Source organism: Nerophis lumbriciformis, linkage group LG17, assembly GCF_033978685.3.
Source record: "Nerophis lumbriciformis linkage group LG17, RoL_Nlum_v2.1, whole genome shotgun sequence".
NCBI classification, from domain to species: domain Eukaryota; kingdom Metazoa; phylum Chordata; class Actinopteri; order Syngnathiformes; family Syngnathidae; genus Nerophis; species Nerophis lumbriciformis.
Window position 1 is genome coordinate 29,837,202 of NC_084564.2, and position 24,690 is coordinate 29,861,891.

Consider the following 24,690-nt stretch of genomic DNA (forward strand, 5'->3'; position numbering starts at 1 on the left):
GAAACGCGACGACCGTTGGAGGTCGGCCCAGAATGGCTGAGTGGGGTTTCCCTTGAGGAAGTAAACTAAGGTGACCAGATCGGATCATTGACATGAACATCTGTGCTTCATCCACACTGTTAAAAAGTGAGGCAATATAAATGAACCGTGTAATATAATTAGGACTATTGCAGACATAAAGGATTTGTCCAATCAGGTTTGATTATATAAGGTTCAACAAAAGACTGAGTGAGTCAGAAAGCAAATAACTTTTTTTGGAGCTTCTTCAGAAGAAGTACGAAGAAAAGATGCGACATTTCGACATTTTATTTACATTTTTACATGGGAATGTTCCACTTTCTATTTAGGTCCTAAACTACATGGCGTGTGATCTCTAGGGTGTGGATTCTTGTCTCCCACAAATCCACAATTATAACAAAACACAGAATTATCTTCACGCTATTCTTCAATTTATCTACGGATTAGGCACAGACACAGACACCGATTTATGGAATATAATCCAGCCGTCACAGACAGACATTTGTACAATAACAACTTTTTTTTTTTTTAAAGCTACATGGTAATGTAGCACTACGCGAACACACAGTACAGGCCAAAAATGTGTACACACCTTCTCCTCATTCAATGTGTTTTCTTTATTCTCATGACTATTTACATTGTAGATTGTCACATCAAAACTATGAATGAACACATGTGGAGTTAAAAATAACTGAAAACATGTTTTATATTCTAGTTTCTTCAAAATAGCCACCCTTTGCACACTCTTGGCATTCTCTCCATGGGCGTCAAGCACACCTGTGAAGTGAAAACCATTTCAGGTGACTACCTCTTGAAGCTCATGGAGAGAATGCCAAGAGTGTGCAAAGCAGTAATCAGAGCAAAGGGTGGCTATTTTGAAGAAACTAGAATACAAAACATGTTTTCGGTTACCGTATTTTTCCGGACTATAAGGCGCACTTAAAATCCTTTTTTTTCCCCCTCAAAACTCGACAGTGCACCTTATAACCGGTGCACCCGATGTAAATGGGTTATACTTGTATAACGCTTTTCTACCTTCAAGGTACTCAAAGCACTTTGACACTATTTCCACATTCACACACTGATGGCGGGAGCTGCCATGTAAGGCCCTAACCACCACCCATCAGGAGCAAGGGTGAAGTGTCTTGCTCAAGGACACAACGGACGTGACGAAGTTGGTAGGTGGGGATCGAACCACCCTGCTGGCGCGGCCACTCTCCCAACCGCGCCACGCCATCCCCCAAGGATGTATGTAAGGAATACGTTTGGTTGAGCTTACCCCCCTCAAAGCTATTTTATTTGGTACATGATGTAATGTTAAGTATGACCAGTAGATGGCAGTCAAACATAAGAGATAAGTGTAGGCTGCACTATGATGGCAATATGTCTGAAGTAAACAACACCAACATTTCATATGTACCATTGAAAATATAGAACATTACACTCGGCGCTCAAAAATCTATTTAAAATGTTTTAGTACGACTTGATGCGGTTCAACATACCAGTATTATAATGGTAAATGTATAAGGTAAGACATATCTGGCGTTTTGTTTCGCAATGTTATGCAAAAAATAATAATAATAATATGACTCCTTTAAAGGCCTACTGAAACCCACTACTACCGACCACGCAGTCTGATAGTTTATATATCAATGATGAAATCTTAACATTGCAACACATGCCAATATGGCACGGTTAGCTTACTAAAGTGCAATTTTAAATTTCGCGCGAAATATCCTGCTGAAAACGTCTCGGTATGATGACGTCTGCGCGTGACGTCACGGATTGTAGAGGACATTTTGGGACAGCATGGTGGCCAGCTATTAAGTCGTCTGTTTTCATCGCAAAATTCCACAGTATTCTGGACATCTGTGTTGGTGAATCTTTTGCAATTTGTTCAATGAACAATGGAGACAGCAAAGAAGAAAGCTGTAGGTGGGAAGCGGTGTATTGCGGCCGACTTCAGCAACACAAACACAGCCGGTGTTTCATTGTTTACATTCCCGAAAGATGACAGTCAAGCTTTACCATTGGCCTGTGGAGAACTGGGACAACAGAGACTCTTACCAGGAGGACTTTGAGTTGGATACGCAGACACGATACCGTGAGTACGCATGCAGCTGCGGCTTCCAAACATTTGATCGCTTGCCCGTACGTGCGTGCCGCTATGTGCATGTCACGTACGTAACTTTGGTGACTTTGGGGAAATATATGTGCTGTATGAACTTTGGGGAGGTGAACGGTACTTTGGGCTGTGGGATTGAGTGTGTTGTGCAGGTGTTTAAATTGTATTGGCGGGTTATATGGACGGGAGGGGGGAGGTGTTTGTTATGCGGGATTAATTTGTGGCATATTAAATATAAACCTGGTTGTGTTGTGGCTAATAGAGTATATATATGTCTTGTGTTTATTTACTGTTTTAGTCATTCCCAGCTGAATATCAGGTCCCACCCGCCTCTCACAGCATCTTCCCTATCTGAATCGCTCCCACTGCCCTCTAGTCCTTCACTCTCACTTTCCTCATCCACAAATCTTTCATCCTCGCTCAAATTAATGGGGAAATCGTCGCTTTCACGGTCCGAATCGCTCTCGCTGCTGGTGGCCATGATTGTAAACAATGTGCAGATGTGAGGAGCTCCACAACCTGTGACGTCACGCTACTCGTCTGCTACTTCCGGTACAGGCAAGGCTTTTTTTATCAGCGACCAAAAGTTGCGAACTTTATCGTCGATGTTTTCTACTAAATCCTTTCAGCAAAAATATGGCAATATCGCGAAAGGATCAAGTATGACCCATAGAATGGACCTGCTATCCCCGTTTAAATAAGAAAATTGCATTTCAGTAGGCCTTTAATGCGCCCTATAATCCGGTGCGCCTTATATATGAAAATAGATCAAAAATAAACCATCCATCGGCAGTGCGTCTTATAATCGCAATTGAAAATACGGTATTTTTTGTTGTTAAGTACATAACTCGACATGTGTTCATTCATAGTTTTGATGTGACAATCTACAATGTAAATAGTCATTAAAATAAAGAAAACGCATTGAATGAGGAGAAGGTGTGTCCAAACTTTTGGCCTGTACTGTATGTTTTTGGCAATGCTGTCCAGCTCCTTTTCATTAAAGCCATGACCAGCAAGGCCTTCAGGATTCATCAATGGCTAGTGTAAGACGTACAGTATATTCATTAAATACATGCAGTCCAAGGTGCACACTGTTGGGAAAAATATGTTTTTTTTAGTGATAAGACTTATCTAAATTGGAGAATTAGGCAATTGCTTTGGAAAAGGTATAAATTAGTCCTCAGTAATTCATTTTAACTGTTGAACAGACGATTCCCTGGATTAGTTGGCAGCCTATATGAACGGAATAAGTGCATCACGTAGTGTAAGAGGTTAGGAAAGATTTTGAGGTCTTTTTAATGGTAGGATTTGCTCAAAATAACGTTCGATGATAATTGTTACTGGAAAAAATATTATCTTAACAGAGCATATAACAAAATGATTAATTAGCCTAATGTTTCCCAATGTTCCCCAAACTTTATAAGCTGAGGCACATATTTTTAAAGATAATTTAACGTTGTCTGTTTACTGCAACAGTTAATCAATTTAATTACTATTTCAAATGTTACAATGCCAACAGTGAAATGTATACAGATACTGGTACTTTAGGAAGTGTAACAGGAAATACAAATCAATGGGCCCCTAATGAGAACGTAGGTTCTCTGCTCATTAGATTGATTTTACTGACCAAGAATGATCGAAAATCTTTTTGAGAACGACATTGACAGTGTGATGTAATATGTTTTCTTACATCCTTCTTTCCTTTTTGTTTTGTAAAAGCAAATTTAACAAACGCATAAATAACATTTTTAGTACCTCAGAAAGACTGGATTTAGATGTAAAACCGACTATTTCCTGGATTAACTAGCAGACAGTGAATACTGTGTTAAAAAGACCATTTCAATGATTGTTTTCCAAAGCATAACCCTTAGAGTCTACTTCATTTTTATATTTACAGTTACCTTACATGTGTATTTCAGTGTAAACTTGTGTTTAAAAAGCTTGTTTTGGGGAAAAAGTGCCAGCATATTTTAGCATAAACAAATCCTCACTGATTACGACAAACTAATAGATACTTCACAAAAAAATGTCAGGGTTTTGATTTGGTAGCCAAACAAAGTATTTCCTGAAATTGGCTATCAAGGGTTGGGGTTGGACAATGACTTGGTTTAAATTGGTATTTAAAAGGCCTTTTCGTCCTGGTCGTGGAACGGTAGGCCAGCTCTATACTCCTTGAGGGTGCATGGGAGTTTGCCCAACCAGTCTACATGTGCTTTGTGGACTTGGAGAAGGCATTCGACCGTGTACCCCGGTCCTGTGGGGAGTGCTCAGAGAGTATGGGGTATCGGACTGTCTGATTGTGGCGGACCGCTCCCTGTATGCTCAGTGTCAGAGCTTGGTCCGCATTGCCGGCAGTAAGTCGGACACGTTTCCAGTGAGGGTTGGACTGCGCCAAGGCTGCCCTTTGTCACCGATTCTGTTCATAACTTTTATGGACAGAATTTCTAGGCGCAGTCAGGGCGTTGAGGGGATCCGGTTTGGTGGCTGCAGGATTAGGTCTCTGCTTTTTGCAGATGATGTGGTCCTGATGGCTTCATCTGGCCAGGATCTTCAGCTCTCACTGGATCGGTTCGCAGCGGAGTGTGAAGCGACTGGGATGAGAATCAGCACCTCCAAGTCCGAGTCCATGGTTCTCGCCCGGGAAAGGGTGGCGTGCCATTTCCAAGTTGGGGAGGAGATCTTGTCCCAATTGGAGTTCAAGTACCTCGGAGTCTTGCTCACAAGTGGGGGCGGAGTGGATCGTGAGATCGACAGGTGGATCGGTGCGGCGTCTTCAGTAATGCGGATGCTGTATCGATCCGTTGTGGTGAAGAAGGAGCTGAGCCGGAAGGCAAAGCTCTCAACTTACCACCAGTCAATCTACGTTCCCATCCTCACCTATGGTCATGAGCTTTGGGTTATGACCGAAAGGACAAGATCACGGGTACAAGCGGCCAAAATGAGTTTCCTCCACCGGGTGGCGGGGCTCTCTCTCCCTTAGAGATAGGGTGAGAAGCTCTGTCATCCGGGAGGAGCTTAAACTAAAGCCGCTGCTCCTCCATATGGAGAGGAGCCAGATGAGATGGTTCGGGCATCTGGTCAGGATGCCACCCGAACGCCTCCCTAGGGAGGTGTTTGGGGCACGTCCGACCGGCAGGAGGCCACGGGGAAGACCCAGGACACGTTTGGAAGACTATGTCTCCCGGCTGGCCTGGGAACGCCTCGGGATCCCCCGGGAGGAGCTGGACAAAGTGGCTGCCCCCGCGACCCGACCTCGGATAAGCGGAGGAAAATGGATGGATGCATGGAAGGCCTTTTCAAGTGATGATTGTTTTGAAATGCTCTAGTAACTACTAAAATGTTTGCATAAATTGTTACTTCACAGAAACAGGCTGCATTCTGATGTGGCGAGGACTAATTTCTGGTGCTTCCTGCCTTTCCAGGTCGCCTACCTCCCATGCTTCTTTCTGTCTGCAGACTGCTGTGCCAGTTCAACGCTTTTCTGCTCAATCCCTCACCTGATTGCACTTTGCAAGCAGGTCTTATTAAGCCCTGTGGTTTCCACACCTGTCACCTGCCTGTTCCTTTGCAATGTCAATAGCTCCGGTATGTTTTTTTCTTGGTGGAGACTAATTTACTTTTTGTTCTTCTGATCTGCATTCAGTTTACGTTTCGTCCCATTCTTGCTTGTACTTTCTTGTTCTCTCAAACTATTGTTGCGTGGCTTTTTCTACACCAACGTGCTCCCTTTTGTTAAATAAATCATTACAGTCCAACATTGCCTGAGTCTCTGCTTTGGGGTCCAAATACTCCTCCATACCGGCTGGTGGGACTTCTATCTTCACCTGGACTCCGTTGGACGGGCTGGCCTGCGTCTCAGGCTGCATGTTCCGGTTCTCGTTGACCAGCATGTTGAACTGCAAGTCTGAGTAGTGGGAAAAGTCCTGTGTGTACGAGCCAAACGTCTGGTTGAGGTTGGCGTCCATGTTGGCGAAGGGGGCCTGGCCGCCCTCTGGGCCCTGATCGAATCCAGAGGGGATGGCGGATACTATCGCCTCGTCCGGGAGCAGTTCTAGCAGCTGGCTAATGAGGTTTTCCGTGTCCATGTCTATGTCCTGTGACTCGGTGTACCACATCTCCGCCAGAGTGGATGACGTCGCCTGCGGAGAGCACAGCCTCTCGCTTGGCGACATGACGGCATGAGGGACGTGGAAGGTCTGCTCTGGTGCTGACTCGGCTGTGAGGAGAGGCCTGGTTTCAGTTTTCTCAACAGGCACGCAAAGTTGATGACGATGATGCTCACCTTTTATGTTGGCTTTTTCCTGGAAGTTGACATCGGGCTTGATCTTCCTCTTCCGCTTCACATCATAAGGATCTGAATTCATACGACACTTTTTAGCGTTATTGATACATAAAACCATCATATACTTTTTCACTAGGGTTGTCCCGATACCAATATTTTGGTACCGGTACCAAATTGTATTTCGATACTTTTTGATACTTTTCTAAGTAAAGGGGACCACAAAAAATGCCATTATTGTTTTTATTTTAACAAAAAATCTTAGGGTACATTAAACATATGTTTATTATTGCAATTTTGTCCTTAAATAGAATAGTGAACATACTAGACAACTTGTCTTTTAGTAGTAAGTAAACAAACAAAGACTCCTAATTAGTCTGCTGACATATGCAGTAACATATTGTGTCATTTATCTACCTATTATTTTGTCAACATTATAAAGGACAAGCTGTAAAATGGATTATTAATCCATTTGTTCATTTACTGTTAATATCTGCTTACTTTCTCTTTTAACATGTTCTATCTACACTTCTGTTAAAATGTAATAATCACTTATTCTTCTCTTCTTTGACACTTTACATTAGTTTTGGATGATACCACAAATTTGGGTATCAATCCGATACCAAGTAGTTACAATATCATACATTGTTCATATTCAAAGTCCTCATGTGTCCAGGGACTTATTTCATGACTTTATAAACATAATTTTATTTTTTATTTTTAAACGAAAAAAGATTTTGTGATACTAAAAATATCGATGTAATCATAGTAGTATCGACTAGATACGCTCTTGTACTTGGTATCATTACAGTGGATGTCAGGTGTAGATCCACCCATGGCGTTTGTTTACATTGTGACGCCGGTGAGCTACGGTGTGTAGTGAAGCATGTTTAGCTATTCCTCTTCCGAAGTGATAATGATACTTGTAAGAAACTTACTTTATTTGTCGCCATGAAGGCGAGGATTAGTGATTTAGAAGTAGCTAAAACACTGCAGACTGCGGATGGACTTTAGCCGCTAACTAGCGTTTCAGTGTTATAACTTCACCTTTATCGTTAGTTTTTAGACCAAAATGCGTCCGTTCTCCCTTTTCTGTCTACACACTGTGTCTGCTTGTAAGTACTCCGTGTGTGTGCGCTGCCGAACATGCTCCTCTGCTCGTAAAACCAGCAATATCACCACGTGACGACGACGCACCGTCATGCCCGTTAAAAAAAAGGGAGGGAGGGGGGATAAGTACTTTTTAGAGGCGGTATAGTACCGAATATGATTCATTAGTATCGCGGTACTATACTAGTACTGGTATACCGTATAACCCTAGTTTTTACACAACAACAGAGTGGCTGTAGTTTATTTTCAATGATGATTGAGATGAGCTCTACAGTCAAGGTTTGCACTTGCTGCACGATTGTAAGATTATGAAATATGTATTTTAGTTGCCATACTTTTAAGTCAAAACATGGATGAGAGAAAAGTTGTTTAATTTGTAGGGGGTACATATTTCTACGACCACCAATTAAAATGGGTTTGAATTCATTTCACGTTGATTTGAGATACAAGTGTTTTGAGTTAAGAGCTCCGTGACAGAACCACTGGTAAGTTGAGGTACCGGTGTCATTGATGAGAGGATTTTGATGTTCTTTAAGTTGTGACTGTTTCATGACATATGGTAGCAGATTCATTTAATTACAAATTGAAAGAGGTGAAATAAACTTTACTCATGATCCCTGCCTCTAGCTTGTCATTGGTCTGTTTGGCAATCATGGGTGGGCTCTGTGAATTCCGCTTAACAAGAAAAGAGCATGAAATGTAAGACTCGACCAGGAGTTCTGTTAATCAATATTGCAGCATTGCTATATCAGGGATTCCTGGTTAGGATTTTTTTTCCCTAAATCAATTGTTTTTTTACCAAATCTAGCATTGAAAAAGGTGGGAAATGCTTAAAACACAGTGTTTGGCCAGTATATACTGTAAGACCACCCTGTAAAAGCACCGCTGTGTGAACCGCCACCTCCATTCCTGACCTGTGTTGTTTGGCGAGTACGTGAAGCTGATGGGCTCGCTCTCGATCTGGTCCGAGAGACGGCGTAGCGTGACGCTGACGTCCACTTCCTCCGTGATGTCCTGGTCACAATAGGGCGGTGTTTTAAACACGATGGCGATCTGCCGGTGAACGTCCGTCTGGGCAAACTCGGCGTTTGCCTTCCACGACCCGCGCCTGAAGATGATCTCGATGTCGTCTGCGAATGATGAGAGCAAAAGTGATGTTTGGTGGAAATTGACAAAGACGATGTTAGCAAAGAGAAGAGTAATACCAACGGAACAACAGTAATACCTTTCTGCACTTTGTCACACAGCATGTAGATTTCGGTCTTGCCAGTGCAAGGTCCTCTGTATTGGTTCAACTGGCTGATTTTTAACTGCGATGTGGTGGTTGCTTCTGGCGGACAAAAAGCAATGGCAGCAGGCGTAAGTATCAAAGTATCAACTGTGCTCAAGGCTGCAACTAAGAAGACTGGACGAAAAAAATAAATGCGACCTTTCACCCGGTCCATCTTTATTGCTTTGTGTCAAATATTGCAAAGATCAACATGAAATTACAAACCCCGTTTCTATATGAGTTGGGAAATTGTGTTAGATGTAAATATAAACGGAATACAATGATTTGCAAATCATTTTCAACCCATATTCAGTTGAATATGCTACAAAGACAACATATTTGATGTTCAAACTGATAAACTTTTTTTTTTTTGCAAATAGCCATTAACTTTAGAATTTGATGCCAGCAACACGTGACAAAGAAGTTGGGAAAGGTGGCAATAAATACTGATAAAGTTGAGGAATGCTCATCAAACACTTATTTGTTGAACAGTTTAAGAAAAACCTTTCTCAACCAGCTATTGCAAGGAATTTAGGGATTTCACCATCTACGGTCCGTAATATCATCAAAGGGTTCAGAGTATCTGGAGAAATCACTCCACATAAGCAGCTAAGCCCGTGACCTTCGATCTCTCAGGCTGTACTGCATCAACAAGCGACATCAGTGTGTAAAGGATATCACCACATGGGCTCAGGAACACTTCAGAAACCCACTGTCAGTAACTACAGTTGGTCACTACATCTGTAAGTGCAAGTTAAAACTCTCCTATGCAAGGCAAAAACCGTTTATCAACAACACCCAGAAACGCCGTCGGCTTCGCTGGGCCTGAGCTCATCTAAAATGGACTGATACAAAGTGGAAAAGTGCTCTGTGGTCTGACGAGTCCACATTTCAAATTGTTCTTGGAAACTGTGGACGTCGTGTCCTCCGGACCAAAGAGGAAAAGAACCATCCGGATTGTTATAGGCGCAAAGTTGAAAAGCCAGCATCTGTGATGGTATGGGGGTGTATTAGTGCCCAAGACATGGGTAACTTACACATCTGTGAAGGCGCCATTAATGCTGAAAGGTACATACAGGTTTTGGAGCAACATATGTTGCCATCCAAGCAACGTTACCATGGACGCCCCTGCTTATTTCAGCAAGACAATGACAAGCCACATGCTACATCAACGGCTTCATAGTAAAAGAGTGCGGGTATTAGACTGGCCTGCCTGTAGTCCAGACCTGTCTCCCATTGAAAATGTGGAGCGCAATTTGAAGCCTAAAATACCACAACGGAGACCCCCGGACTGTTGAACAACTTAAGCTGTACATCAAGCAAGAATGGGAAAGAATTCCACCTGAGAAGCTTAAAAAATGTGTCTCCTCAGTTCCCAAACATTTACGTAGTGTTGTTAAAAGGAAAGGCCATGTAACACAGTGGTTAACATGCCCTTTCCCAAGTACTTTGGCACGTGTTGCAACCATGAAATTCTAAGTTAATTATTTGCAAAAAAAAAAAAAAGTTTGTGAGTTGGAACTTAAAATATGTTGTCTTTGTAGTGCATTCAATTGAATATGGGTTGAAAAGGATTTGCAAATCATTGTATTCCGTTTATATTTACATCACAATGTCCCAACTCATATGGAAACGGGGTTTGTGTATATATATATATATATATATATATATATATATATATATATATATATATATATATTGCCCTTGGCCAAATTTTTTACCCAACGCGACCACCGGGTCAAAAAGTTTGGGGAGTCCCAAGTGAGTATCCAATCACAAGTTGCAAAAACAGGAAGTGGCACAGGAGCCATATGAGCCATAGAAAGCCACAGAAAATTCGCCAATACTCACAAAAGAGAGCAAATTCCTGACTTAAACGTGTGGACAATGCTGAAGAAACAAGTCCATGTCAGAAAACCAACACATTTAGCTGAACTGCACCAATTTTGTGGTCAAAAATTCAAGCAGAAGCTTGTGGATGGCTACCAAAAGCGCCTTATGGCAGTGAAACTTGCCAAGGGACATGTAAGCAAATATTAACATTGCTGTATGTATACTTTTGACCCAGCAGATTTGCTCACATTTTCAGTAGACCCATAATAAATTCATAAAAGAAGCAAACTTCATGAATGTTTTTGTGACCAACAAGTATGTGCTCCAATCACTCTATCACAAAAAAATAAGAGTTGTAGAAATTATTGGAAATCAAGACAGCCATGACATTATGTTCTTTACAAGTGTATGTAAACTTTTGACCACGACTGTGTGTGTGTATATACATATACATAGATAGATACAGTAGATAGATATACCGGCCCCCAGACACATTTTTTCTCTAAATGTGCCCCCCAGAGTCAAAATAATTGGCCATCTTTTTATACATATCAGTCTTGCCTGTAATCTGCGGGAGCGCGCCGCAGGATATGTAAGTGAAGTAATACAGGAGAGATATGTATAAGGCAGTGCTTTTCAACTTTTTTTGAGCCAAGGCACATTTTTTGCGTTGAAAAAATGTGGAGGCACACCATCAGCAGAAATCATTAAAAAACAAAACTCAGTTGACAGTAAAAAGTTGTCGCAATTGTTGGATATGACTTTAAAGCATAACCATCACTATAGCTCTTGTCTCAAAGTAGGTGTACTGTCACCACCTGTCACATCACGCCCTGACTTATTTTGAGTTTATTGCTGTTTTCCTGTGTGTAGTGTTTTACTTCTTGTCTTGCGCTCCTATTTTGGTGGCTTTTTCTCTTTTTTTGGTATTTTCCTGTAGCAGTTTCATGTCTTCCTTTGAGCAATATTTCCCGCATCTACTTTGTTTTAGCAATCAATAATATTTCAGTTCTTTTTAGTTTTTATCCTTCTTTGTGGGGACGTTGATAATTGTCATGTCATGTTCGGATGTACATTATCTTTGCTCCACATTAAGTCTTTGCTGTCGTCCAGCATTCTGTTTTTGTTTACTTTGTAAGCCAGTTCAGTTTTAGTTTCGTTCTGCATAGCCTTCCCTGAGCTTCAATGCCTTTTCTTAGGGGCACTCACCTTTTGTTTATTCTTGGTTTAAGCGTTTGACACCTTTTTACCTGCACGCTGCCTCCCGCTGTTTCCGACATCTACAAAGCAATTAGCTACCTACTGCCACCTACTGATATGGAAGAGTCTTACACGGTTACTCTGCCGAGCTCTAGACAGCACCGACACTCAACAACAACACATCATTTGTAGACTATAATTACTGGTTTGCAAAAAATATTTTTAACCCAAATAGGTGAAACTAGATAATCTCCCACAGCACACCAGACTGTATCTCACAGCACACTAGTGTGCCGCGGCACAGTGGTTGAAAAACACTGGTTTAAGGATTGGAAATGCCTTAGAAAATGTAGCTTCTTTGGATGCTACCGCACTACTTGGCCTCAAAAGTAGCTTCAGTACTGAAATGCTATTTGATGTAAAAAAAAATATATATTTAAATTTTAAAAAAAACAGCAACGCGACAACCATGCTCCCGAAAAATTAGTTTAACTAGTAATGCTGCTCCTACCCAACACTGGCCAAGGGAGAGAGCAATCTTACACTTGTGGACACTTGTCTCTAGGACAGACCTGGGCATTCAGCGGCCCTCGGGCCACATCCGGCCCTTTGTACGTCCCTGTCCGGCCCGCGTGAGGCCAATCATAAATTACAAAATACATTTTAAAAAGTATCCATCTCGAGTGTGTAGTACAATGGTGCTGCTTTTGTTTTGAAAAGCTTTATTTGTATTACTTCCGTGTGGACGTATGCGTGTGTGTGAGTGAGTGAATGTGAACAGCGGCAATCACAAATTACAAAATAAATGTAAAAAAACATCTGTCGTGCGTGCAATACAACTGTGCTGCTTTTATTTTGAAAAGTGTTATTTATGGGCGTATGTCCGTGTGTAACCTGTGAGTGAAGGTGGACAGCGACAAGTGATGCCCGGTTATCCCCGAGACGCTAAAAAAAGAAAAGTTGATGACGAATGGCGTGTTTTCAACAAGACATGGACTGCCAAGTATTTCTTTACAGAAATTAAAGGTAAAGCCGTGTGCTTAATTTGTGGTACACATGTTGCTGTGTTTAAAAAATATAGTGTAACGACCTGCTGAAGTTGATGTTGTGTTCTTTAGTTGCGGAAATGAGGAGTGAGGATAGACGTGCGTGTGGAAGGAACGAGATAAGTTGAGCTGTGTTAGTATAGGTTGCTCAATGAAAGTTTAAAAAGAGCGTCAGACTTGGTGTGCACTTCTTCTGGATGCTACAATTGGTGTCAGAAGTAAAACTTTGGGCATACTGCCGCTGCTAGTGTGAGCATACTGCCGCTGCTTGTGTGCTCAGCCTGCTACGTCATCAGGAGGTACGTGCCACGATGTTTCCTGGCGACTTTGTCAAGATTGAACGGGAGGGAAGGACACTGAGTGGGGACTTAAGGTGCCGTGTCTGTGTGAATCCCGGACGTGAGGAGCTCGTCGCAAAGAGAGAGAGAGAGGGAGGAAGGAGAGAGGCAGCGTCTACAGGTGCAGCGCACGCTGCTTGGCATGGGGGAATTCCGCCCTCAATGAAGACTCCCAGGTTTGATGGCAAGGCGAACTGGGAGGCATTTCATCCCACTTCTGACACCAATTGTAGCGACCAGAAGAAGTGCACACCAAGTCTGACGCTATTTTCAAACTTTTATTGAGCAACCTATACTAACACAGCTCAACTTATCACGTTCTTTCCACACGCACGTCTATCTTCACGCCTCATTTCCGCAACAGCAACACTTCCTCCTTCTTCGCCAATCATCTTACAGGCGTGATACGTTCACAACAAAGAGGATGCAGGATAAAGTGACAAAAACTGAAATTTTTGCATTGTATTATACATCAGGAAGTGTTGTGTAAGAAAGTGTTAAAAATAAAACCATCAAAAGCCATCTGCTTTTTTATAAAGATAAGTTAGGTTAAATGAAAATATTGTTATTATCATTATTTACCTTACGGTATATCAAAAATCATTTGAGCAAAATTTAATTGAAATATTGTCGCTGTGGCCCTCCAGCAGTGCTCGGGTTGCTCATGCAGCCCCCGGTAAAAATTAATTGCCCACCCCTGCTCTAGGAGCTAATCCCTGACAGGGAAGCACTGGGTCGCAGAACTGCAGTTAGCGGAAATGCAAATTCGAATGGCTAACAGCTTTAACTTCAGCTTGATCGATTGTCTAAGGCATGGGTGTCAAACTCTGGCCCGCCGTGTAACTTCACTTGGCCCTTGAGGCGATATCAAATTAACACCAGAGCTGGCCCGCCGATTATTCACCGTTATTTCTCATTCTTGCCAACCCTCCCGGGAGAGTACCAGATTTCAGCGCCTGTCCCAAAAATCGTCACATCCGCTTTTCATCCAGTCTAACAAGTGCTGGCCCAGCGACATAATATGTGCTGCTTCTGCACGCACACAAAAGTGAATGCAAGGCATACTTGTCAACAGCGATACAATTTACACTGAGGGTTTCCGTTTAAACAACTTTAAGTTTTGTTAGAAATATACGCCACATTGTGAACCCACACCAAACAAGAATGACAAACACATTTCGGGAGAACATCCGCACCATAACGCAACATAAACACAACAGAACAAATACCCAGAACCCTTTGCAGCACTAACTCTTCCGGGAGCTACAAGGTGGGGGGAGGGGGAGGGCGGGGTTTGGTGGTAGCGGGGGTGTAATTTGTAGCGTCCCGGAAGAGTTAGTGCTGCAAAGGGTTCTGGGTATTTGTTCTGTTGTGTTTATGTTGTGTTACGGTGCGGATGTTCTCCCGAAATGTGTTTGTCATTCTTGTTTGGTGTGGATTCACAGTGTGGCACATATTTCTAACATTGTTAAAGTTGTTTACACGGTCACTCTCAGTGTGACCTGTATCGCTGTTGAACAAGTATGCATTGCATTCCCGTGTGTGATCATACAGAAGCCGCACATATCTTGTGATTGGGCCGGCACGTTGTTAGAATGGATGAAAAACGGACTTGACGATAGCTCATAGCGGACGTTAAAGGCAGTGTCTTTAAGGCACGCCCCCAAGTCTGTGGTCCGGGTTGGCTACGAGATATAATGACTGATGAACACCTTCGTTCGATAATGAAGGTTGCCTCAGCTCAAAGCCTGAGCCCCGATATTAATGAACTAGCATCCAAGAAAAGATGGCAGGTATCTGGCTTGGGCACATCAGATTAGATCAGTGTGTTGCAAACTGAGCAGTTTAAAGTCCTGATTGGTTGGTTTATTCATTGTTATTTTATTTTCAAATTCATTAGCCTGTAGAAAAAGTTAATGTTGATATTTACCTCTGAAGGCTGCAAATAGATATATGGCTGCAAATAGATATATGCCAGATACTTTTGAATTATTATTATTATTATTTGAAACTCGATTTTGCATGTCACTATAAAGTTATATAAGCCTTGCTTGTTCAATATTTAATGCAAAACTTGTTTGGGTCCCTATTAAAAGGTTAATTTGTTCAACCTTGGCCCGCGGCTTTGTTCAGTTTTAAATTTTGGCCCACTCTCTATTTGAGTTTGACACCCCTGGTATAAGGTCTTGTTTAAATAAATAGGGACCTTGTTTTACAACAGCTCACAATTCCGAGTTAGTTGTCGACGTGTTTCCTACTTTTGTCATAAACGGGGTTGGACACCACGGGGCTGAGGCTGTCCGTTCTGCCGTCCTCCCACTCCAGTTCACACTGGAAACACAGACGCACTGCGTTCATATCCATGTCCTCGATGCCCTTGGAGTGACCAGCTGGAGGAAGACCAAACCATTACATGGTATTGAAACAGTCCTGAAGTTAGTGTGTGTTTCTTACTTTGAAAGGGGTCAATATTCTGACTTTTTCTCCTCTGAAGTGAGATGTCCAGTTCTCTCCTCGTCACACACTGGATGCCCAAGTTAGCAAAGCTGTTGAATCATCAGAGTTTGAGTTTGAGTTTGTTTGGAACATGCAAGCATACAACATGATACGTCACAATTTCCAGTTTTTCTATTCAACATGTTCGAAAAGGAGTGGAAAGAAGCAGAGCTTATTTAATCCTACCCCTTTTCTTTTACATAGCAGTTGCTAAAACTTTTGTTCACTTCCTGTTCTCAATTTATTCACAATATACTGCATAAGTAATCACAATAAAAATTAATAAATAAATAATAAATGGTGAAGTAAGTTACTTTTCATATAGTGAGATGAGTAAGATTATTTTGAAAATGAATGGATGAATGAAATACATTCTGAATGTTTATCATGGTTCTTCATCTTTGTACTTTGTAAACACTTTTAAGTTTGAAGAGTTTCTTGAAGTGGATCATATTAGTACATGGTTTGATTTCTTTGCTTAATACACTCCATCATTTAATTCCACACTTGTTTCAAGTGTTGTACGAGCCAACGACACGGGTTGGAACAAAGCATAAACGAGCTCGCTTGCAGATTATTTACCAAAGCTATCTCGTGTGAAACTACAGTGGAACCTTAATTTACAAAGCCCTTATAGTACGCACTTGTCGATTTACGAACCACACATCAAATAAAAATGTGCTTTGTTGTACAAACCTTGTCTGAGTGTACTAACATTTCATCCACCCATTGAACAGAATAGAATAGATAGAATAGAAAGTACTTTATTGATCCCTGGAGGAAATTCAGCACCACAGTTTGCTCACGATAGACAATAAACACTTAGGTATTGTTTACATGTGAATAATGCTGTATAATAGACTGTATTTATATTATTCACATGTAAACAATACCTAAGTGTTTGTTGTTTATCGTGAGCAAACTGTGGTGCTGAATTTCCTCCAGGGATCATGTGAATAATATAAATACAGTCTATAATACAGCATTATTCACATGTGAATAACATAAATACAGTCCATTAGACAGCATTATTCACATGTAGATAACATAAATACAGTCTATTATACAGCATTATTCACATGTGAATAATATAAATACAGTCTATTATACAGCATTATTCACATGTGAATAACATAAATACAGTCTATTATACAGCATTATTCACATGTGAATAACAAATACAGTCAATTATACAGCATTATCCACATGTGAATAATATAAATACAGTCTATTATACAGCATTATTCACATGTGAATAACATAAATACAGTCTATTATACAGCATTATTCACATGTGAATAACATAAATACAGTCTATTATACAGCATTATTCACAGGTGAATGCCTCGCAACGTAGCCATTTTGTGCCCGGCATTCATTCAATCAGCACAGCAGTACTATTGTTAGCTACTAGTGCTACTTGTACAGCATTTTTCTTGTTTTTACAGCTCAATATGAGTCCAAAAAAAGCAACGGACAAGCGATGTGTTGTTTTAAAACATTAAGGAAGTATCCACGGCGTTGTCGACATTGCCTCCTACCCCCTACTTCTTTCTTCCACTGCACAAAAAGAAGATAAATCAACAAGGTAAAGTGGATTTTATGTTTAATTATAATCAATGTAGCGACCTGGCTATTAAAGTTAAATAGTTTTGCGAGTTCTGTGACAGTGTGTGTGTGTGTGCGTGCGTGCGTGCGTGCGTGCGTGCGTGCGTGCGTGCGTGCGTGCGTGCGTGCGTGCGTGCGTGCTTGCGTGCTTGCTTGCTTTTCGGCAGGGCGGCTGCATACGAGGACGACTGTCCAGCTTTTGATTGATATTCTAATCACCACTAACTACATGATTATTCATTATTTTGAAAACATGAGTATTTATTGTACCACCAAAACTTAACTTTGAATACATTTGAATAAAAACCTGGATATAAATTAGTAACGAACAAACCACAACAAGTCAAATAATAACAATAGCAATAACAATACATTTAAATACAAGAGCAATATAAAAAACAATATTCAGTTTTTAATTTATTTTTGTTCCTTTTACACCTATTTTACCACCATAAAGTGTGTGCTTTTTGCGTAACATGAAATTCAATTATAACCACTGTCAGTAAATACAGTTCGTCGCTACATCTGTAAGTGCAAGCTAAAACTCTCCTATGCAAGGCGAAAATCGTTTATCAACAACACCCAGAACCGCTTCCCTGGGCCCGAGCTCATCTAAGATGGACTGATGCAAAGTGGAAAAGTGTTCCGTGGTCTGACGAGTCCACATTTTAAATTGTTTTTGGAAACTGTGGACGTCGTGTCCTCCCGACCAAAGAGGAAAAGAACCATCCGGATTGTTATAGGCGCAAAGTTGAAAAGCCGGCATCTGTGATGGTATGGGGGTGTATTAGTGCCCAAGACATGGGTAACTTACACATCTGTGAAGGCGCCATTAATGCTGAAAGGTACATACAGGTTTTGGAGCAACATATGTTGCCATCCAAGCAACGTTATCATGGACGCCCCTGCTTATTTCAGCAAGACAATGCCAAGCCACGTATTACAACAGCGTGGCTTCATAGTAAAAGAGTGCGGGTGAAGTCCAGACCTGTCTCCCATTGAAAATGTGTGCCGCATTATGAAGCCTAAAATAGCACAACGGAGACCCCGGACTGTTGAACAACTTAAGCTGTACATCAAGCAAGAATGGGATATAATTCCACCTTCAAGCTTCAAAAATTGGTCTCCTCAGTTCCCAAAGGTTTACTGAGTGTAGTTAAAAGGACAGGCCATGTAACGCAGTGGTAAAAATGCTACTGTGCCAACTTTGTTGCAATATGTTGCTGCCATTAAATTCTAAGTTAATGATTATTTGCAAAATAAAAATAGTTTCTCAGTGTGAACATTAAATATCTTGTCTTTGCAGTCTATTCAATTGAATATAAGTTGAAAAGGATTTGCAAATCATTGTATTCTGTTTTATTTACCATTTACACAACGTGATAACTTCACTGCTTTTGGGTATAATCAGTATAAGAATAATATCTAGCATTAAAGAAATAGGACATAAATAGTATAGTTTATTAGTATAGTTTATTATTCTTCGGTCAATCGTCAACAAAATATTACAAACAGTTGTACATTCATAGATTGAAAATGAAAATGTTGCAGACCGAAAGGGTTTAGGCTGAAGTTGAACACTTATTGCGCCTAACCCATAACTTTGACCCAGCCAACCTAAGTTGAACTTCACTCAAAACCAGTAGGATTCTTGCTGGGACACGAGCAGATATACAGAATAAAGGAGTTTAAAGATGCCCACCTGTGTCGTCTGTTGCTGTGAGGATTTAGCGTCACGACGCAGATTCCCGACTTCTCGGGGCAGTCCTTTCCCACCAGGCAGTGGGGGTGCGGCCGATGTGGGGGGTCTTTGGTCACCAGGGAAACGGTGACTGTCACCTTCTTCAAGTGGTCTATGGGGCCTTCAATCTAAAAGGTGCATTAAAATGTCAATGCAGAAAACTCGAGGCATCTGATACACAACAGACTTTTGTCTACCAGCCCACATCCTTCAAGCTACCCCTGCTCATGAAAAGTAGTACAAAAAAAAACACTTTCAGTTCCGACAAATGTGAAAATGACCAGGGGTGTGTAACGGTCACTGTATCCGTACCTCGATGGCAGGCTGAGTCTTGTTGCTTTCCGTCCCGGACGCCCCCATAATGCTGCCGGCCGAACGGCCCTCGCACACGTAGCGAAACCTCATGCCTCGTTCTTTGGGCTGCTCGACCACCACCAGTTTGGGCTTCTCCAGAACACGCTCCAGCATATTCGCCTCGGCCCCGCGCCCCTGAGAGGAGACGGGGCCGGCGGCCTTTGATGTCATCGAGCACCCTGGACCACGCCGAGAAGGGTCGGCTTGGAGATGATGATGATGATGAAGATGATGATGGAGATGACGATGGCCCGAGGATGGTGTAGGACGAGACATATTCTGGGAGGAGCAGGGCTGCTGGAGAGGCTGTGCATAGCTGCAGCTTGTCTGAGGAACAAAATAACATTGTTACAGTTCAATCTTATCTTGTACAAGAGCTGATGGAGTGCAGTTCTACACTATAAAATCATATTGTTCATATCTAACAGTGTCAATCAAAACAAGCATTTAGGGCTGCAGTTATTGATTATTTTAGTAATCGAATAAACGACCGATTACTAGTCTAGTCTATAGTCTAGTCTATAAAATCCGCTACACCTCCCTGATACCGAAGTACATGTCAAACTACTTCCTTACTTACTTGGTGTTGTGGTTATGACCGCCATAACCACAACACCAGGGGGAGCTCCACTAACCACGTTAAACCCAGATTCCGATCTAACAAAGGTCTTAACTCATTCTCTTTCTATGCCACATCAATATGGAATGCACTCCCAACAGGTATAAAAGAAAGGGCATCTCTATCCTCCTTCAAAACCGCAATAAAAGTACACCTCCAGGCAACTTCAACCCTAAACTAACACCCTCCCCGGATTGTTAATAATCAAATGTAAACAATCAAATGTAGATACTTTTTCTTATGCCTTCTGATCTCTCTCTCTCTCTCTCTCTCTCTCTATGTCCACTACTTGCTGTACATATCCTACCAAGTCATACCTACACTGTTCTAATATCCATTTCTCTGTTCTCAATTGTTGATGACTGATGATAACAACCAAACCTACCCCCCCCCCCGGATTGTAAATAATGTAAATAATTCAATGTGATTATCTTGTGTGATGACTGTATTATGATGATAGTATATATCTGTATCATGAATCAATTTAAGTGGACCTCGACTTAAACAAGTTGAAAAACTTATTCGGGTGTTACCATTTAGTGGTCAATTGTACGGAATATGTACTTCACTGTGCAACCTACTAACAAAAGTTTCAATCAATCAATCAATCAATACTTTGTTTGATTAATCGGATAAAACACACTTTATAGCCTCCACACATATTTTAGAAATAGTTTTAAATAAGCAAGGTTTTTGCTGTTTGCCGTAACTTAAATAATAAAAATGTAGATGAATGCACATCAGCAACATTGAAATGTGGCTTTTAACATGTGTGCTAGGGTTGTCTCGATACCAATATTTTAGTACCGGTAACAAAATGTATAGCGATACTTTTCTAAATAAAAGAAGGAAGTGCTTTTTTGTAGCAGGTGTGGCGTGTTAACCTTTCTTGTGGTGCTTTGTATTTGTATAGTTGTCTTTAAGGGAAATTGAATTGGAATTTTTTGCAGTTTTCATTGAATGGATGGTAACTGCAAACATCCATCCATCCATGTTGAACTTTGAAACTTGCCACTGCATGATGTCCAATTAAAACAAATACAATTGATTTTTTTTTTTTTCATATACATGCGCCGCTGATGTGATGGTGTGTCTAAAATAGTGTTGTCACGATATCAATATTTTGGTACCGGGACCAAAATGTATTTTGATACTTTTAGATACTTTTCTGCATTGCTGGCTTTATTTTAACAAAAAATCTTAGGGTACATTAAACATATATTTATTTTTGCAATTTAGTCCTGAAATAAAATAGTGAACATTCTAGACAACTTGTCTTTTAGTAGTAAGTAAACAAAACAAAGACTTCTAATTAGTCTGCTGACATATGCAGTAACATATTGTGTCATTTATCTACCTATTATTTTGTCAACATTATTAAGGACAAGTGGTAGAAAATTAATTATTAATCTACTTGTTCATTTACTGTTAATTTCTCTTTTAACATGTTCTATCTACACTTCTGTTAAAATGTAATAATCACTTATTCGTCTCTTCTTTGATACTTTACATTAGTTTTGGATGATACAACAAATTTAGGTATCGATCCGATACCAAGTAGTTACAGGATCATACATTGGTCAAAGTCCTCATGTGTCCAGGGACATATTTACTGAGTTTATAAACATAAAATACATTTTAAAAAAACGAAAAAAGATTTTGTGATGATAAAAAAATATCCATGTAATCATAGTAGTATCGACTAGATACGCTCTTGTACTTGGTATCAATACAGTGGATGTTTGGTGTAGATCCAAATTGTTTAGTAAGAAAGATGAAGGGCTTTACTTTATTTCTGAGCTTTCTCTAGCAAAATAAAACCTGCCCCCGGGGCCTTGAGTTTGACACATGTGATCTATTTGGACCTTAATTGATGTGAGTTGACTAACATTCGCTTCCTCTTAGCATTCTCCTTCATGCTCGCTTCCTTCGTCGCCCTGGTTGAACAAACCAAGATATTTTCTTGTTCGCTATCGATTGGAAACGTTGTGGCTCGGTTGGTAGAGCGGCCGTATCAGCCACCTGAGGGTTTCTAGTTTGATCCGCCATCCTAGTCATGTCTGTTGCGTCCTTGGGCAAGACACCGTTGCTCCTGATGGGTCGTGGTCGTTCAGTGAGTGGATGGATGAATGTGGAAATAGTGTCAAAGCGCTTTGAGTACCTTGAAGGTATAAAAGTGCTATACAAGTATAACCCATTACTATCATTTTAAGTGCAAGCTCTACACTGGTTACTCTAAAGTATATGCAAGTTTAACTTCCAAAGTGTTCGTCTTAGAAGATATAAAACGTGACGACTCATCTACAAAACCAGTGAAGTTGGCACGTTGTGTAAATGGTAAATGAAAACAGAATACAATGATTTGCAAATCCTTTTCAACTTATATTCAATTGAATAGACTGCAAAGACAAGATACTTAATGTTTGAACTGGAAAACATACTTTTTTTTTTAGCAAATAAGTATTACCTTAGAATTTTATGGCAGCAACACATTGCAAAAAAGTTGGCACAGGGGCATTTTTACCACTGTGTTACATGGCATTTTCCTTTTAACAACACTCAGTAAACGTTTGGGAACGGAGGAGACACATTTTTGAAGCTTTTCAGGTGGAATTCTTTCCCATTCTTGCTTGATGTGCAGCTTAAGTTGTTCAACAGTCCGGGGGTCTCCGTTGTGGTATTTTAGGCTTCATAATGCGCCACACATTTTCAATGGGAGACAGGTCTGGACTACATGCAGGCCAGTCTAGTACCCGCACTCTTTTACTATGACGCCACGTTGATGTAACACGTGGCTTGGCATTGTCTTGCTGAAATAAGCAGGGGCGTCCATGATAACGTTGCTTGGATGGCAACATATGTTGCTCCAAAAAGCTGTATGTACCTTTCAGCAATAATGGTGCCTTCACAGATGTGTAAGTTACCCATGTCTTGGGCACTAATGCACCCCCATACCATCACAGATGCTGGCTTTTCAACTTTGCGCCTATAACAATCCGGATGGTTCTTTTCCTCTTTGGTCCGGAGGACACGACGTCCACAGTTTCCAAAAACAATTTGAAATGTGGACTCGTCAGACCACAGAACACATTTCCACTTTGCATCGGTCCATCTTAGATGAGCTCGGGCCCAGCAAATCCGGTGGCGTTTCTGGGTGTTGTTGATAAATGGATTTCGCTTTGCATAGTAGAGTTTTATCTTGTACTTACAGACGAACAATAGTTACTGACAGTGGTTTTCTGAAGTGTCCCTGAGCCCATATGGTGATATCTTTTACACACCGATGCTGCTTTTTGATGCAGTACCGCCTGAAGGATTGAAGGTCCGTAATATCATTGCTTATGTGCAGTGATTTCTCCAGATTCTCTGAATATTTTGTAATTATTACGGACTGTAGATGGTGAAATCCCTAAGTTCCTTGCAATAGCTTGTTGAGAAATGTTCACAAAGTGGTGACCCTCGCCCCATCCTTGTTTTTTAATGACTGAGCATTTCATGGAAGCTGCTTTTATACCCAACCATGGCACCCACCTGTTCCCCATTAGCCTGTTCACCTTTGGGATGTTCCAAATAAGTGTTTGATGAGCATTCCTCAACTTTCTCAGTCTTTTTTGCCACTTGTGCCAGCTTTTTTGAAACATGTTGCAGGCATCAAATTCCAAATGAGCTAATATTTACAAAAAATAAAGTTTTCCAGTTCAAACTTTAAGTATCTTGTCTTTGCAGTCCATGCAATTGAATATAGGTTGAAAAAGGATTTGAAAATCATTATTTACTATTTACACAACGTGCCAACTTCACCAATTTTGGATTTTGTACAATTAAGTCGACATACATGCACATTTTCCGACAAACGCCGAAGCTAATTTCAGTTCCTCACCATAAAAGGATTACTCTGTGACTTAGTATGACATCATTCAGAAAGAATCCAAACCTGCAGAGAACAAAACCAGAAGAAACATACTGGAGCAGGGCGGGGAAGATCCTGCCTCTCAAATTCCCACCATCCAATTCATGTCTCATGTCATGGCCGGCTAGTTTAAGAGCAACTAAACAACAACGCCAAACAAAAGGCGTAAGCTGTGCGGAAAAAGGAAGTCGCCTCAGAAAAATCGACCAATGGAGAAGCAGCTCTGGCGCTAAGAATGCGACCTTGCACACTGCGGAGTGGGCTCGGCCAGCAGAGGACGACTAAAACGAAAGTAGGAATCAGGTTACAGCTGGGCTTCTTAGCAACTGTCACACACACACACACACACACACACACACACACACACACACACACACACACACACACACACACACACACACACACACACACACACACACACACACACACACACACACACACACACACACACACAAAAGTCGACACATTGTGAGAAAAAGACTGCTTTTAGTTATTTTTTGTTTGTAATTGGTTTTCATTATCATTATTCATTATTTACTTCAAGTTATTACAGTATGTCTTTATGTACATACTTATTTTATTTGTTTATTAATTTTGGCGCATTTTAATTTCTTACACACACTTGTTATTTCATATGTTGACCAGAGGGGGAGCACTTTTAAAACCAACACACAGTCAATTTGAAAAATCCCTCCTTTTTGGGACCACCCTCATTTTGATAGATGTCACCAGCAGGGGTGCAA

General features: G+C 41.0%; 1 protein-coding gene across 5 annotated transcripts in view; it reads right to left on the reverse strand.

Annotated features, from left to right (window-relative positions):
* Positions 1-2,503: 2,503 nt before the first annotated feature.
* The window catches only part of relb (v-rel avian reticuloendotheliosis viral oncogene homolog B), a 38,136-nt gene continuing 15,949 nt past the window's right edge, over positions 2,504-24,690 (reverse strand). For 2 of the 5 annotated variants that reach the window (XM_061973026.2, XM_061973029.2), the window contains 8 exons: positions 19,377-19,745; positions 19,026-19,192; positions 15,674-15,765; positions 15,478-15,609; positions 8,758-8,862; positions 8,447-8,662; positions 6,426-6,497; positions 2,504-6,359 (listed from right to left, as the gene is read on the reverse strand). In XM_061973026.2, coding sequence (XP_061829010.1) covers positions 5,833-6,359; positions 6,426-6,497; positions 8,447-8,662; positions 8,758-8,862; positions 15,478-15,609; positions 15,674-15,765; positions 19,026-19,192; positions 19,377-19,745 — 1,680 coding nt within the window. In that variant the 3' untranslated portion in view covers positions 2,504-5,832. Of the gene's footprint in view, positions 6,360-6,425; positions 6,498-8,446; positions 8,663-8,757; positions 8,863-15,477; positions 15,610-15,673; positions 15,766-19,025; positions 19,193-19,376; positions 19,746-23,917; positions 24,100-24,690 lie in introns of those variants that run through there. The other 3 variants (XM_061973030.2, XM_061973028.2, XM_061973027.2) reach the window with 3 other exon arrangements.